Below are 16106 nucleotides of genomic sequence, written 5' to 3'. Positions count from 1 at the left end.
TTTTGATTATTTTAACTTGGGGTTAAAAAGCTTGATTTGAGAAAGACTTTTTGATTTTTTGTGTGAGAGAGGAGTGTAATGATTATGGGTTGAATTTGATGTTTTATTTTTTGTAACTAAAATAGTCTATTTTATTTTTTGTGACTATTTTAGCCCCTAATCCACCAAAATCAACTTTCCAAACTATGCGATAGTAAGAGAGAGGCTGGTGATTGATAGCCGGAGATAGCAGCACTGGTTATCGAAGGTGGTGGTTGTAGGTGGGGTAGGGTTAATAGATTTTGAAAGATTAGGTGGGATGTAAAGATAAGAATATCTCTAGTACTATGGTAAGTGTAAAAACATAAATTTTAAATTTTAAATTTTTGTATGTTGTATGGTGATAATAATGGTGATGGTAGGATGACAACATGGTTGCTAAATGGGGACATTGATTTCTAAGCTGGGATTTTGTTTTTTTATTTTTTTATTTTTGGTTCAAAATAAATTTGTATTTGGTAAAATAATTAATATTAATTTTTTGTTTTTATCCTATCAAATATCAAATACTCTTAATTAGTTATTGTAAATAAAATTTTCAAAATTGTTAAAAAGATAATAAATTAAAATATATAAATGATTTTTTGAAACATCGCAAATAATAAAAATAACAAATAATTTAGGAAAAATTACACTGACACCCTTGAGATTTCTATTTAATACAGATCTCCCTTCACGTTTAAAAAATTACATTAACACCCTTGTCAGATTCAAATGACATATTTGCCCTTTAGTCTTTATACATATAAAATAATAAAATAATATAGATATTTTGCTCATGTCATTTCAAGAGAAATAACAATCGTTTTCTTTAGTTTAACTCACACAAAAAATCAAGTTTTTTTTTATTTTTACAGAATTTTTTTAATATTTTAAGTATTTTTTTTTAGATACACCTAATTTAGATACACTTAAGAAGTATAATATTTTGTGATTTTTTTTTTTAAATTCACCAAAAGAAAAATTCAAGAAATTCAATACATTATCTTATTTTATTGTATTCAATGATTTTTTTTAAAAAAAATAAAATCTTGTACAAATTTTATACTTTTTAAATATATCTAGATTAAATTGATCTAATCTATATATAATGGTGAAAATAAAAATATGTAAAAATTTATACAAAAAAATCTTAAAAAGGGCAAGATGCTTATTTAGAAAATTTTAGGATGTGACATCCGTAATCCATGAGGCAATTCGTAATAAGATTATAAATCTTAAGGAGGAGAATGTAATTTTTCAAATATGAAGGGAGAATCTATATTAAATAGAAAGTTTAGGGAGTATTAGTGTAATTTACCTAATAATTTAAGATTAAGAGAAAGTAATGCGAAAAATGATTTTTTGATTTTTTTTTTTTGGTCAAAACGAAATAATTGTAATAAATTTCATAAGAAATAATGAATTAGATATTAATTAAAATAATCAATAAATTATTAACGGCAAACTTTACTTTAACCCTTGTGGTTTGGGCCGAATGTAAATTATTTCCTGACATTTAAAAATCACTACATAATCCCGTGATTACTGAATTAAAATGCACAGTTATAATATTTACCAAAAGTGTAATTCGGGCGCATCTGTTAAGAGTTATTATGCCTTCGTTTGAGAAGTGGATTGGCTTTTTGGTATTTTAGTTATTTTAGCCTGGGTTAAAAAGTTTAGCTTGGGAAGAGTTTTTTGACTTTTTAAACTTTTTTTATGAGAGAAGAATGTAATAATTATAGATTAGATGTGATATTTTATTTTTTATAGCTAAAATGACCTACTTTATCTTTTATGATTAAAATAGTCAAAAAAATCCCGTCTAGCTTTTGTCAAACGGAGCCTATGTATATGAGATTTTGTTCAGAACAAAACACCCTAACTACAACCCTACCTACCTTCCCCTGTCTCTCATCTTCTTGTGTTCCTCCTCATTTTCTCTCTCTACAAGCTTCTTTGTTTCTCTCGCACAAGTTCTCTACTTGTACGCTGGTATACTTTGATCCTTCCTATTACCATCCCGAGTTGCTCTAAAGAAAGGAAATTTAGGCTTACATTGAATGATTAATGTAGATTAATATGGCAACAGCACATTGGGACTACATTGTTGCTGTTCTCTTTATGCTATGAACTTCCCACAAAGATTTATGGATTGGATCTATATGTGTATTTCTACTCCCTCCTACTTGCAAAAAATATGAGATACATAGATAGATACATACATAGATTACATTGACATTGTTAATGTAAATTGTAAATTGTAAATTACCACACCACCAACTCCACCTACCATCTCCACTACCACCCACCACCTCCACTACCATCCACTACCACCACTCACCTACCTCACCTACTCCCAAATCCTCTCCTATATAATAGCTTGTAATATACAAAATATATACACAACATCAATAATACATTTCAATCTTAACATGGTATCAGAGCTATAGGTTAGCTCTTGGTGATCTTCACCTTCCGGCGGGCGGCGACCTTGCCTTCACCGCCCGCCGGACCCCGACCTTACCAGTTCAATCATCAACCCCAAGCCTCTCCTATCACTATTGTTCTACCAAACTTTGATTTCTCTCAAAATTTGATTTCTAACAAACTTTGTTCTACTGCTCAGTCTTCTGATAGATATATATCTATATCTATATTTTTCAAAGCAAAAAAAAAAAAAAAAAAAAAAAAAACCGTTTCCATCTCAGTCTCAGTGTGGTGGAGTAGCAACCCTTCTCTTCCTCATTCTTCTCTCTCTACCCGCCGGAAAATCAGATCTGATGGCGGACAGGGACGCTCTCTTGGCCCTACGCGCCGCCGTGGGCGGCCGTACTCTCCTCTGGAACACCACCCCGCCGGACAAACCCTTCTCTCCCCACTGCCACTGCCCTACCTCACCGTCGACGACATCGCCATCCGAGGCTTCAACCCGACGTTCCTCTCCCTGATATCAAAGGAATTTGTGCTCTCTGTCGCCGCCGATGGTCGCCGTCCCTCCATCATCGCCGATGTCGTCTTCGATCTTCCTCCTCCGCCACCGACTCCACATCGTCGGCAATCTCCTCCTCTCTCTGTCGCCATGCATGACCACAGAGCAACACACGGCGCTCCCTCTCTCAATCTCTCTCTGTCTCCCAGATGGGGGAGAGAAGAAAGCACAACACCAGTGTGTGTTGAATACACACCGCAGGGGCTCTATCTGTGTTCCATCATCGTTCTCTCCTCTATTGTTGCTTCTCGAGTGAAATTACCACACTGCATTACAGAGGCAGTCTCAAAGCACCCAATGGAAATCTTCACAGACCCACCACAAAGACCCAGAAGCAAACTTTGATTCCAAGACAGAAACCTCCCCATATCTCTAGCACCTTTTTATTTATTTTATAATAATAATCATAATTCTTATTCTTTTCTCTCCACTCACGGACATCCCTCACTTTGTCACCTTTCCCACTTTTCATCATCAATATATTCTCACTCACTTCCACTTTCTTTTTTTTTTTTTTTTTATATCACCCACTCCCTCTTTTTCTTCTGACCCACGAGACTAACCACCCATCAACTCTCTTTTTAAAATACATGATTCATCCTCCACCCACCACACCACCTTATCCTCATCATTCTCTCCATACTAATATATATATATATATATATATTTTCTTATACTATCTTACCCCAGGCAAAAGGACGGTTTAAACAAAAAAAAAAAAAAAAAAAAAACAACATAACTCGTTTTCATTTCACAAACTTATCCTTTATTTATGTCGGGATCATATCCGATCACACTTTTACAAAAAAAAAAAAAAAAACAAAACAAAAAAAAAAAAAAAAAAAAAAAAAAAACCAAACAAACACCCACAGCTTTGTTTTCTTTTCTGCAGCCGGCCACCCACCGCCCTCACTTCTTCGCCTATTCCGCCGGTCTTTTCTTTTTGCCTCCGTCCTGAGAGGCCCTTGACAGTGCTACCTCTGTGTTTCCCACTCCACTGGGCACGATCACTCCACCCTGCTCCTCCACTGCAACATATGGCGGCCCTCCAAATCGGAACATCACGGTGGCCTTCCGCTTCAGCTCCTTGTTTTCTGCCTTTAGCACGCTTATCTCTGCTCGCGCATCCTTATACATGCGTTGGAGCAGAGCCAGCTGGGAGTTTAACTGCTGCACCTCATTTGCCTTACTCTGCAGCCGGTTCGACAAGTTTGTCACCGCAGTCATGGTTTCCACACATGACTTCAATGTATATTGATTGGCTTCCACATCCGACTGCACTGCCATTCTTTGCTCCACAGACCGCATCGGAAAGTTCAACGGAGCAAACCCTGGGGCGCCTGGTTGAGGTTCAGGGGCCACCGCACCAGTTCTCTCTCCTGTGGACTCGTTGAGGTCGGGAAAGAGAGTCAGCAGACCACGGGACGACGAAGCCATTTTTCTCTCGCCACAGAGTGTTACAGACTCTCTCTCTCAGCACAACAGTATTACAGCCTCTCTCTCTCAGCACAACGAAGAGTTTTACAGAGGATTTCGCAGGTTTTTTGCTTCTGCCTCGGCCTCAGGCTCTGTCTTGGTTAAATAGCCGAGGCAGCCACGCGCATCGCGCGCCTCTTGACACCGACAACCTGGCACGCCTTTTCATGGCACGCCTTTTGATGACTCGGGCACGCCTTTTGATGACACGCCTTTTGAGGGTGCGGGCACACCTTTTGAGGGCACGACTTTTGAGGGCTCGATATCTACATCCATGTATATCTTTTGGGCAGCCTATATACACACTCATACAGTGTCTTCTACACCGGTCAGCTTTATCAATCCCTTTTCAACCTCAAATAGGTTTTTATCTTCACACCTATTTGAGTTTGAGGGAGGGTTATACACAGTATCATGTATAAATCGCTCATGGCGCACTCCCTAAGTCGCCCCCTTGGTGCACCACCACAATCTTCTACAACGGTCCGACATGACCCCATAAACTGTCCCGACATTGATTCCGGTCAGCTGCTACAACGGTCCGACATGACCCCGTAAACTGTCTTCTACATCGGTCCGACATGACTTCGTAAACTGTCTGCTACAACGGTCCGACATGACCCCGTAAACTGTCTTCTACAACGGTCCGACATGACCCCATAAACTGTATTCTACATCGGTCTGACACGACCACACAGTGTCTGCTACACCGGTCCGACATGACCCCGTAAACTGTCCTGCTACAACGGTCCGACATGACCCCGTAAACTGTCTGCTACAACGGTCTGACATGACCCCGTAAACTGTCTGCTACAACGGTCCGACACGACCATACCGTGTCTTCTACAACGGTCTGACACGACCATACCGTGTCTCCTATCCTGTTTTATTTATCAGTTTATTTTTCTGTTTTGTTACTCTCTCCAAACTCAAGTTGGCTAGTACCTATCCTCCTTGAGTTTGAGGGGGGCTGTTAATGTAAATTGTAAATTGTAAATTACCACACCACCAACTCCACCTACCATCTCCACTACCACCCACCACCTCCACTACCATCCACTACCACCACTCACCTACCTCACCTACTCCCAAATCCTCTCCTATATAATAGCTTGTAATATACAAAATATATACACAACATCAATAATACATTTCAATCTTAACAGACATCTCTCTCTCTCTCTCTCTCTCTCTCTCTATATATATATATATATATGTATATATGTTTGTAGATATCCATTTCTCTCTGTATATACATGTTCATTTTGAAGGTAATCTTAGATCTGGGTGTTCGAATGATGATGTTTATGAATCCAATTCCAGAAATATATATATATGATATATATGTATATGAATGTATATGATGCTAGAAAAATAAATATATAATGATACATATGTATATGAATGTATATATTTACGATTTGCCCTCTGTGATTTTTTTAAAAATTATGTCCCGTTTCTTGAAATTTTCAATTTAATACTGTAGACGGATAAAAATATTGACCCAAAAAGCCATATATGTTAGCCCAAGGTCCAAAGGAATGTCTAGTCCAGTAACTCGGAGCAGGAAGGGCCCAAGTCCATGATAGACCCGATGGAAGAGGGGACAATGTCACGTGATTAGAGCTTGAGTAAAATCGTCTTTTAGAAGGATATCTGTAGAATGTAAGAATGTCGTTGGATTCACTCACAATCAACAGTAAAGATCACAATCGTCAAAAATAGGTACATAGGCCTGGCCCATACAACGGAATGACTACTCGATAAACTTTCGGCCAGATGAAGCAATTGGCTGGTTGTCCCTAAGAAGCCTGATATGATCTAAACTGCACATAACAAAGTAATCCAACGGCAAAGGATCAAAACAACTTGGTTACTTGTTTGACCAAAGTCTAGGAGCAACCAAAACCTTTAGATGAAAATGCTAATCCAACGATCAAGACTAGAGCAAATAACATTATAAAAGGAAGGATAAGGAAGAGCACATGGTCAAAAAAGAAGTATAAAATCTATCTCCATAAATAAATATAGAATGTTTGATCTTATGTCTAACTTGATCGTCGGAAGATCCTCTCGACCATATATGTCAGGAGAGATCACTAACTGATTGATTTTTCTTTGCAGAGTAAATGAAGTACTATCTCGTCTCATATTTCCTGTGGAGAACCCTCCACCTTCCACAAATAATAAATGACAAATTTTATTAATAAATTGTTAAGTCAATTAATAATTTTTTAATAATATCATAAATTTATTTCAATTAATAATTTAACTAATTTTATCATTGTAAGAGGAAACAGTTAAAAATTTTATTTTTTTAATTAATTTTGTTAAATAATTTTTTTTTGAAAATAGAATATTTATAATTTTTAAAATTATAAAAAACAATTCGTAAGGAGTGTATTTGTAATTTATTTAAAAATAAACTCATAAAAAATACTAATAACCATGATCCAAACACGCCATAGTTCCCTCTGTGCTCTATATTCTGCACAGTTCTCCGAGAGAGAGAGAGAGAGAGAGAGAGACGAGGATGAAGAAAAAGGTTCCAAAGCCTAGCAAAAGTCGACAGAAACAGCACAAAATCGGAAAACGGCGATGTAAACCCTAACTAAACCCTAACTTCATTTCAAATTTGATCATATATGTATCAGTAACTTTCATACATACACAAATGCTGATTTCTCTGTATTCTTCAGTAAAAATTAGGGCAAGAAAGCGAGCTAGAGAAGAAGGTTTGAGTCCACTGGTGAAGAAGTACTGGTTACAGAGGTACGACCTGTTCTCCAAATACGATCAGGGTATAAAAATGGACGAAGAAGGATGGTTCTCGGTCACGCCCGAAGAGATTGCTGTCAGGCACGCCGAGAGGAGTGGCGGCGGAGTCGTCATCGATTGCTTCGCTGGTGTCGGCGGCAATGCCATTCAATTCGCTAAAATGTAAGCTCTTCTGGGTATGTTTTCTTCTCTTTTTTCTTTTTAATAATTTTAGGGGTTTGGAAATGAAAATGCTGAATTAAGTTGATAAAGATTCAATTTTTGTGCTTCCCATTGCAATTTTTCTTGTGCAAATGGACCTAAATCAGTCTTTTGAAAACAATGGCAATTTGGGTCCTTCATGGAGAAGTGATTGATCGTTAACTTTTGCTTAGACCTAATTTACGTACCTGTTTTAGTTTGATATATATATATATATATATATATATATATATATTTATGTATATTGCTTATGAATTGGGTATAGGTCATACCCATTTTTCTTTTTAATTGTCAAAAATTGGCTTATCTTGCTTATGAATAGTTTATAGATTTCATACCTATTTTATTTTTAATTTTCTAAAGTTGATTATATATATCCTGAAGTTTGTAAGTTACCATACCTCTTTTTCTTTTTAATATTCAAGAATTGACTATATATATATATATATATTCTGAAAGTGTTCTTTAATTTTGGAAATTACCATGTTGTTAATGATCTTTAAGATGATGAGATACCATTTTCCTTATACAACCTAACTCACTCAATGAAGTTCCTGCGATTATTTGAGATTCGCTTTGTGACCCCATTTTCTATAAGCTCTGTTAGACCACACACTGACACTACTTGCCCGGATTTTTGCCCCCAGGATTCATGTTCATATAATAGAGGATTTGGAAAGTTTTTACACTAGTTGTCCGCTACCTAACAACTACCCTTCTTTGACTGTGTTTCTAACTGACTAAAGATAAGACACTAAGCAGGCACAATTAGAATTTAAAAAGGACCCACCATTTTTCTTTCAATTGTAAATTGCTTTGTTGCTGATTTTAGAACATATTTCAAATATGCCGAGTGCCTCAAAACCTTGCTATCTTTTCATTCTCAGTTGACTTTACATGTTTAATAATAATACCTTTTATGGTTTTATCTATTGCTTTCTATTGTTCTAGACTATGGCTGTATTCTATCATCAATTTAATTCAAAATGCCATTTTTCAACTACTTATGGTTGCAAAGATTTTTATCTTCTCACATTGAATAATTCTTTTTGATTCCGTGATTGATTTAAGCTATAAAATTCAACACGTTTTGATTCTAGCCTAATGGCTCTCATATTTGACAAACCTGAAAAGCCCCACATGTCGTATGCAGCCCTGCACAACAAGTTCTACAAGACTGTCTATGAAGCACGGGTATTCAAAAAATGGTACCGTACGAGTACCGGATACTTACCGGGTGCGGGTACGTGTACTGGGTATGCCGAATACATGCCGGGTACGGAAAATATATTTGGGTACGTCGTGGGTACGGCTAGGTATTTTTTATTTTTATTTTTTGCTACTAGAATTTATTACACCCTTTATTATTCTTCTTTTAATTTTGAAAATATCAAGTAATTTATTTCCAACACTTTTTGCCCATGAGTCATGGTTTTGCTCTCTTTTGTATCCGATTTTAGATAACCAAAAAAGAAAATGAAAAAATTATATAACTTTTTAGACAAGTTGTTTTATTTTTAGTTTTGATATTGAAATTTTGATTTGTATATTGGATGTTTAGCTATAAATTTAAAAAAGAAAAATTTTAAAAAAATTGACCTACACCAGCTGTACCCTACTTTTTAAAGAATTTGTTGTATTGGCGTATCTGTATCGGTATCGTACCTGTACCGTATCTATACCCGCACTCGTGGTTCATAAAAGACTGTGTATTGGATTTGACCCTCATCTACAATGGAATGGAAACCCAAGAAGTTTTTTACTCCCTATAAGCATTAGCTTTTTGTACTTGAATTGTCAATGGGGCTCTATTTGGTTCATTGGAATGAGACGGAATGGTTGATTCCTTACGCTTTCTTATGGAATGACCATTCCCTTAACATATTGAAAGATGATTCCATTTGTAATGCATTTGTCGTTATATTTTTAGTCTAACCGAACATAAGAATGAACATTTTGATAGAATGATCATTCCATTCCACTTTATTCTAATCAACCAAACACTACTTGGAAGTTTCAAACCATGTATCAATCTTGGCACTTCTAGTAAAATATCTATAGGAAATTTCCATAATTGAGAATTGAATATGATTTGGGGTTGTTTGGGTTCAACCAAAAGGGGTGTTGGATATGTTTTGAGCTTGGCGGGGTGCTCGGATTGGACGTCGACGGTGGCAAGTGTGGCTATTGGTGCCGTTTTGCTTGATGTGGCTTGTATGGTTGGAGCGAAATCGACGAACTTTCAAGAGGTTTATCATGGTGTTCTTTGGTTAGAGAATCGGCTTATTGTAGTTATGTATAGTTGGTTGGAGAGAACAGTTGATCCAGATTATATTTGTTTTTTTAGATTTTTTAAATGATATAATTGGATAGTGCTTGGGTTGGGTTTCCCCAATTGGGATACATTTTTGTATTTGCTGCATCATCTTGATGCCATTTTAATAAATTGTTTTATTTATCAAAAAAAAAAAATACTATGCACGTGGACTTGTTTAACCTTTACATATGATTAATATATCCTTATGTGGAGAACAACCTATATCTGGTAGTAGGAATTTGCTTATTTGTTTTCGTTGTAATGGCAGGTGTTATCATGTTGTTGCTATTGACATTGATCCTCAAAAAGTTGAATTGGCGTTTAATAATGCAAAAATATATGGCGTGGAAGATTATATTGATTTTATAGTGGGAGACTTTTTTCAACTTGCACGTACTCTGAAGGTAACGCTTTTCCTCAATTACAATGCTGGAATTCTGTGTAACTACATGAGTTAGAGGCTGTTTTACGTGAATACTTTCCAATTAATGTTAATATTTGATGGAATTAGTTTGAAGGCACTAGGCAATGCCATTCATATACTCTTTCCACCCCCCCCCCCCCCCCCCAACCCAAAACACACATACACACAAAAAAAAAAGAATAGAAAATGAAAAAGAAAAGGAAAGAAAAAAATAAAAAGTATGAAAGCAATGCCATGCAGTCGATTTATGGCTGAAGCTTGCTATTGTTTGGGACTTTTCCTTTATTATGATTGCTTAACAGGGCTAATTTGACAATTCTTGAACTCCAGTTTCTCAAATTGAAGCTGTCTCTTTTGGCTAGCTTGCACACTTGTGAAAATCCTGACTCAACATTTTCTATTACTGTTATTTTCATTCTATTTATTTATTTTCTTAAATTTATCATATGTTTTGTCAGGGGGATGTGGCATTTCTTTCACCACCATGGGGCGGTCCATCATATAAAACAATCGGGAATTTTACCCTTGATTTGTTGAAGCCAAAAGATGGGTATGCAGCAACGTTTTTGTTTTAAATGGAGTGTAGCAATCATTTGTTACTGATCTATGCAATGTTAGCCTTTTTTTTATTTCTTTTAATTTTAATTTTCTTCTGCATTTGATGTCAACTGTTACTATTGCTTACACAGATTTTTGTTGTGGGCTAATTGCACTGTCTGTGTGTGCAGGTATTCATTGTTTCAAATTGCTCAAACAATAACTCCTAACATCGTTATGTTCTTACCTCGGCATGTGGACTTGCACCAAGTGGAAGAACTTTCTTGGCTATCTTCTCCTCCCTTATGTGTGGAGGTATTGTTGCTTCCACTAGACGATACATTTTGGACTGTTTGTGAGCCCTTGTCAGGAGTTCATCTTGACATGTTAAAAGCCTGTTTATATGTGCAGATAGAAGAAAGTTATGTGAAGAGCAATTTAAAGGGCATAACGGTGTACTTTGGTGGTGCTGCATTTGGGCAACTTGGGTTAGACTATTAACCTTTTTGAGCTGAAGCTTGATCTTGATTAACATTCATGATATCTTCATTGTATGCACTTTGTCGAGGTTGAGGGACAGGAAGGGAGAGTTTTGAAATGCTAGATAACTGGTATAAATATTTTCTGCTCATTAAGTACATTTTCTGTTCTAGTAACTATATTCAAACTCTTGAAGGGAAGAAAGAGAGAGAGAGAGAGGCTGTTATATTTCGGAGCATTGCATTGACATTGTTGTGATAAGTTGTATAAAATATTTCATGTACCTGGCTCCATATACTTATTTGGTTATTGAATTTGTGTCCAAAAAAAAAAAAAAATGGAAAAATAAATAAAGTGAAAGAAGCCATTTATTGTGTGTGGTTAGGTTGAGAAAATGAAATAACCATTTGTCAAAAAAAAAAAGAGAGATAAAACTTTTGTTAATTTGTTACTCATAAAAAAAGTGTGTGATTTAATTTTTCTTTGGCTTCCTATCTCTTTAAAAATTCAAAATCCAAAAATGAAGATAAGAGGAAAATAAATTCAAGTTATTGTTGGGAATCTGAAAAATTTTGGTGAGTTGAGTTGACTAATTGTTTTTGTTTGGGTCATGGTAATGGCTAATTGTTTTTGTCTGTGCAACTTTTATACATTTTAAAATATTTTATATAATTTTAAATACATTCTATACTTTTCAATATATTTTTGAAGGAAAATATCATAGTGATATTTGTAAAAAATAATTACTAATTAATAATAAGTTTTATAAATATTAATAATTAAAATAATAAATTTTTTCATCAATTTATAATTATTTTTTCAAACTATTCCTGATTTGTAATTTCCTTTGCCTGTCACTAGCAATTTCTTTTGTTTTTTTGGAAAGATATGGTGTACTCTGACTATATATGTATATATATATATTAAAGAATCAACGAGTTCATAAGATTTCAAATATCAAAAGAAGTCCAGTGTCATATTGATCTCTCAGAAAAAGAAAAAAAAAAAAAGAAGTTTTCCCAGCCAACACTACCAAATGAGCATGAACTTAAACAATTGACAGTGAAATATTCATGCACAACCTAAATCAACAAAGCCAGCATGTATCATATTTCACCTAGCACCATCTATTACATTGAAATGTTAATTCTAATTCATTTGCTCTGATGCTTTCACTCACAACAATCCTAGACAAAATCCAGATAAAACATATCTGGTGGCTTAGTACCTGAAAATATTAGTTAAAACTCAAACACAAAGAAACAAAAGATGACACTTAGTTTTCAAGTGTCATGCCGCTTTCACCAGCCACCCCCTCTCATTCTGTCTTGCATCTCAGCTGCCTTCTCCTCTTTCAGCTTCTCCACAATTTTCAATATATTGGGATCGAAGAAACGGTCACGGACATACTTCCTCTCTTCAGCCTGTATCTCCTTGATAGCACTGGGGTATGGGTTTGGAGGGGGTTTCTTTCCTTGAAGACGTGCAATTTGCTTCAATCGAGCATATGCTTTCTTCTTGCCCTTTTTCTCTGCCCGATATTCCATCTGTAGCAAAATTAGCCGTAAGACTGACAAAAAGATGACAACAAACATATACATCAAGAATCTGAAAATTGAAATGCATACATCAGCGACAGCCATAGCTTCCTCCTCACTCGCTCCCTGCTCCTTTAACTCAAGCACCCGCCAACCAAATACACGAGCAGGAACAGGTTCAAATCCACAAATCCTGTTGGATAAGAATATAAGTGAAATGACTAAACTTGAAGCTTCTAACAGAAAATTATGGTTTGGTTTTGCTAGAAGATCATGAAGCACCATGACTTCACCCAAAATCTCAAGTATATCATAAATCTCAGTGTCTCTAGAGCTCGAATTTATGATATAATGCGATCATGTTACATGAATTTGTGAGAGATTAATCCATGTGATCAATCACATCCATCTCAAAAACCCATGCATGTTTCATCAATTTTCAAAATGACTAACATGACCACCTTGAGTTCTAGGTGATACCATTTTTTACATGACATCATGGAGATAAAGAGAGGGTAATAATAAAAAGCAAAATGAATAGACTTCAATAGAATCATGAAATAAAGGTAAATCAAGTCAATCTTCATATAGCAGAAGAGTTATTTGCTCCCAAAAGCAATGGAATGAAACTCACAAAGGTTCCGGTAAGACAAAACCTTCCTTGCTTTTCTCTTCATCGGGAATGTAATGCTAACTTTTATTTTTTTTGCTTTCACACTATAATAGATATTCAATCTTCATACTCAATTTCTACCATTTTTCGAAATCATTTACTTCTTATCAATGGGCAAAAAAGAAAGGTAACACGAACCTAAAATTGAGCATTTAAATCTGGTCCCATTAGAAGTAAACCAGCTGATTTATGATATGGTGAATTTCACGTTGGCTAATCTGACTTAAGGTCTAGATGAGGAGTTCCCTAGTCTGACACACATATGCTTGATATTGGAAAATAAGGATGTAGCAAATGAATGAACCCAACTTGACATTACTCACTACTGTACAATCAACTGCATCATAAGCTTCCGTCCAAATAAAGCAGTAACACACTACGGGCTTTCTCAAAACCAAAGTTTCATTTATGCCAGCAAATATATATGTGCACACAAAAAAAGGGACACAAACAATAGTGAAAGTCATCAAATTTGAAACACATTTCAAGCTCAATCCATCTTAAAAAAATTTATCCAAATTTACAATAGGTTGGCAAAAGAAATGGAATCAGTATCATCAATCAGTTTTTGAAACTCTTCTATCCAAATCTATGTCAAAATCTTCAAATTTTTAACTGCCAGGTTTTTCCCTCCCCACAAGCACCCCAATAGTACCATTTGAAAGCGAATTAAATGTATGCAAGTTTTTTCACAAGCTTTGATCTAATAAAAAAGAACAAACCATACCAACTGGAGAGAAATATAAAAGGGGAAAGCATTACTTGATAGCATCTTCATGTTTAGAATCCGGATGCTTCCGAAAGAATTTTTTGATGTAAACATCCTCAGGGAGACTGATCTGCTTAATCTTGCTATCAGCACGGGGAAATGTCACGGGTGGAGCCCTGGATGACAGCATCAATTGCAACTATTAATTCATCAAAATAAAATAAAATGCAACTATTAACCAAAGCTCTTGACATTATAACTGATAATCCAGGAATTTTTTATATCATTGGCCTAAGCAACCCTGAAAAACAACTTTGCCCTCAGATATACCTTAAAATTCAGAAGCAAATATATAGCAAAACCAGAATTTCAGAGTATATATAGTCCAGAACCAAATAAATTTTTTGAGCTAATTACAGTACCATGATAGACTGATTTCTTTATTGAATAATCACTCTTAATTTCAAAGAAACTTCCAACACCACATGCGGGAATGAAATCGAAGGGCTCATTTGGTAACATTTTAGTTTTCTATTTTCAAAATTTTGAAAACAAGAAACATAAATACATTTGGGAACCCTTTTTGTTTTTAAAAAAAAAATGGCAACAATTTTATGCAACGTTTTCAAAATTTTATGCATCAATAAAAAGCTGTTTTCACTTATTTTCAAAACCCACCATCTCTGGCCACTCCCTCCGGCAACTAACCAGACACATATTTCTTATTTTTGTTTTCATATGTTTTGAACACATGTATGCCAAACATATTTTTAGTTCTTGTTTTTTGCCCCAAAATTTTTTCAAAAAAAAAAAAATAAATTCAGAGACCCAATAATCTAAATTTGAGTACATGATTAACATTTGACAATAAAAAAAAACAAATCTTTGGACCTCCATGATTAAGAAATTCGAGATTTAATACAATCAAACAATTAGGTCAGCCAGCATATCACAACAAACTACAATCTACATGATTTCCTTCACCTTAACTCAAGAATCAGCAAATAAATACACATATACATACAAATATATGCAAAATCTGTCTTCTCTCTTGTATGTGTGATGGGTACTTACTGTTCCATGGCTTTGAGCCAAAGGGGTTCGGCCTTGGCCAAACCCTTGACGAGCTTTCTCGTTCTGGTAAGCAAATCGCCCTTCATGAACGACATGGCTCTTTGATTTCCCAAACGCAGAGCTTTCAGCAATGGAATTCAATTCTTCTTCTTCTTCTTCTTCTTCTTCTTCTTCTTCGCTGATTCAGTGATTCAAGAGATAGTTTTTCGACTTCACTTCCATTGATGTTTTTTGAAGAAAAAAAGGGCTTCTTAGATGTGGAAGTCCTTTTTTCAGAATATTTTGAGCTGTTTGGTTGATTTGAGTGATTTTGTAAACGGACTTTCAGTGGCAAGCCCAACGCCTTTAAGCCCATTTCAAACAAGTCAGCAATTTTGGCTTTTCAAAATAACTTAAAGCTTTAACCGGTTCCGTTTATTTCGATGTAAAATTATTTTTTAATTTAAAAAAAAATATTTATAACTTTTTATATCTGGTTGACAGTTTGAAATAAAAAAATTATATCGTGGGTGTTTGGAAAGTAAATTTTTTTAATTGTAAGATATTATTGGAGAAATTTTTTTTTGTGTTTGAAAAGATAGTTTGATTTTTTTGTAATTAGATGTGATGTTTGTGAAAGAAAAAATAAAATAATTATGAAATTTAATATGATATTTTGTTTGAATTTATTTATTTTTTATTTCGTAATCAATTTACCTTTTAGTAAAAAAAATTAAAAAAAAAAAAATCCAAAACCCAACTTCCCATACAGCGTCATGCGGTGGATAAAAGTCAATAAAGAGATTTTCACATTTGAAAAGATCAATGTGCCGAAAGAGCGGAGCTGAAAGTGAATTACTTAAAGATCGACTTAATTTTTAATGGTAAGTTATTTTGGGAACTATGA

General features: G+C 35.0%; 2 protein-coding genes across 4 annotated transcripts; one reads left to right on the top strand and one right to left on the bottom strand.

Moving 5' to 3' along the window:
- Positions 1-6933: 6933 nt before the first annotated feature.
- LOC114259190 (uncharacterized) lies at positions 6934-11519 on the top strand. Of its 3 annotated transcripts, none has more exons than XM_082914349.1 (7): positions 6954-7089; positions 7189-7429; positions 8622-8763; positions 10054-10189; positions 10668-10759; positions 10938-11061; positions 11158-11519. In XM_082914349.1, the coding sequence occupies exons 2-7, from the start codon at positions 7408-7410 to the stop codon at positions 11245-11247; spliced, it is 606 nt and encodes a 201-aa protein (XP_082770475.1). In that variant the 5' UTR covers positions 6954-7089; positions 7189-7407; the 3' UTR covers positions 11248-11519. The 3 variants fall into 3 exon arrangements, with proteins under 3 accessions (XP_028054980.2, XP_082770475.1, XP_082770474.1); XM_082914348.1 differs by having other exon boundaries at positions 6964-7089; positions 8622-8784; XM_028199179.2 differs by lacking the exon at positions 8622-8763 and having other exon boundaries at positions 6934-7089.
- A 662-nt stretch (positions 11520-12181) lies between these two features.
- Positions 12182-15601, bottom strand: LOC114259191 (uncharacterized). Its single transcript, XM_028199182.2, has 4 exons — positions 15221-15601; positions 14200-14322; positions 12855-12957; positions 12182-12773 (listed from the first exon to the last, which is right to left on the bottom strand). The coding sequence occupies exons 1-4, from the start codon at positions 15313-15315 to the stop codon at positions 12528-12530; spliced, it is 567 nt and encodes a 188-aa protein (XP_028054983.1). The 5' UTR covers positions 15316-15601; the 3' UTR covers positions 12182-12527.
- Between the last annotated feature and the right edge of the window lie 505 nt (positions 15602-16106).

This window comes from Camellia sinensis, chromosome 2, assembly GCF_055761805.1.
Source record: "Camellia sinensis isolate YWXY chromosome 2, ASM5576180v1, whole genome shotgun sequence".
Lineage (NCBI taxonomy): Eukaryota > Viridiplantae > Streptophyta > Magnoliopsida > Ericales > Theaceae > Camellia > Camellia sinensis.
Note: the sequence above shows the minus strand (reverse complement) of the source record. Positions and strands in the feature narration are given on the sequence as shown.

Coding starts and splice junctions, on each gene's coding strand:
- LOC114259190 (XM_028199179.2), top strand. CDS start 7,023: ATGAAGAAAAAGGTTCCAAAGCCTAGCAAAAGTCGACAGAAACAGCAC. Junction 7,090..7,188: donor CAAAATCGGAAAACGGCGAT/GTAAACCCTAAC, acceptor TGTATTCTTCAG/TAAAAATTAGGGCAAGAAAG. Junction 7,430..10,053: donor GCCATTCAATTCGCTAAAAT/GTAAGCTCTTCT, acceptor TTGTAATGGCAG/GTGTTATCATGTTGTTGCTA.
- LOC114259191 (XM_028199182.2), bottom strand. CDS start 15,315: ATGTCGTTCATGAAGGGCGATTTGCTTACCAGAACGAGAAAGCTCGTC. Junction 14,323..15,220: donor TGGCTCAAAGCCATGGAACA/GTAAGTACCCAT, acceptor GCTGTCATCCAG/GGCTCCACCCGTGACATTTC. Junction 12,958..14,199: donor AAACATGAAGATGCTATCAA/GTAATGCTTTCC, acceptor CTTATCCAACAG/GATTTGTGGATTTGAACCTG.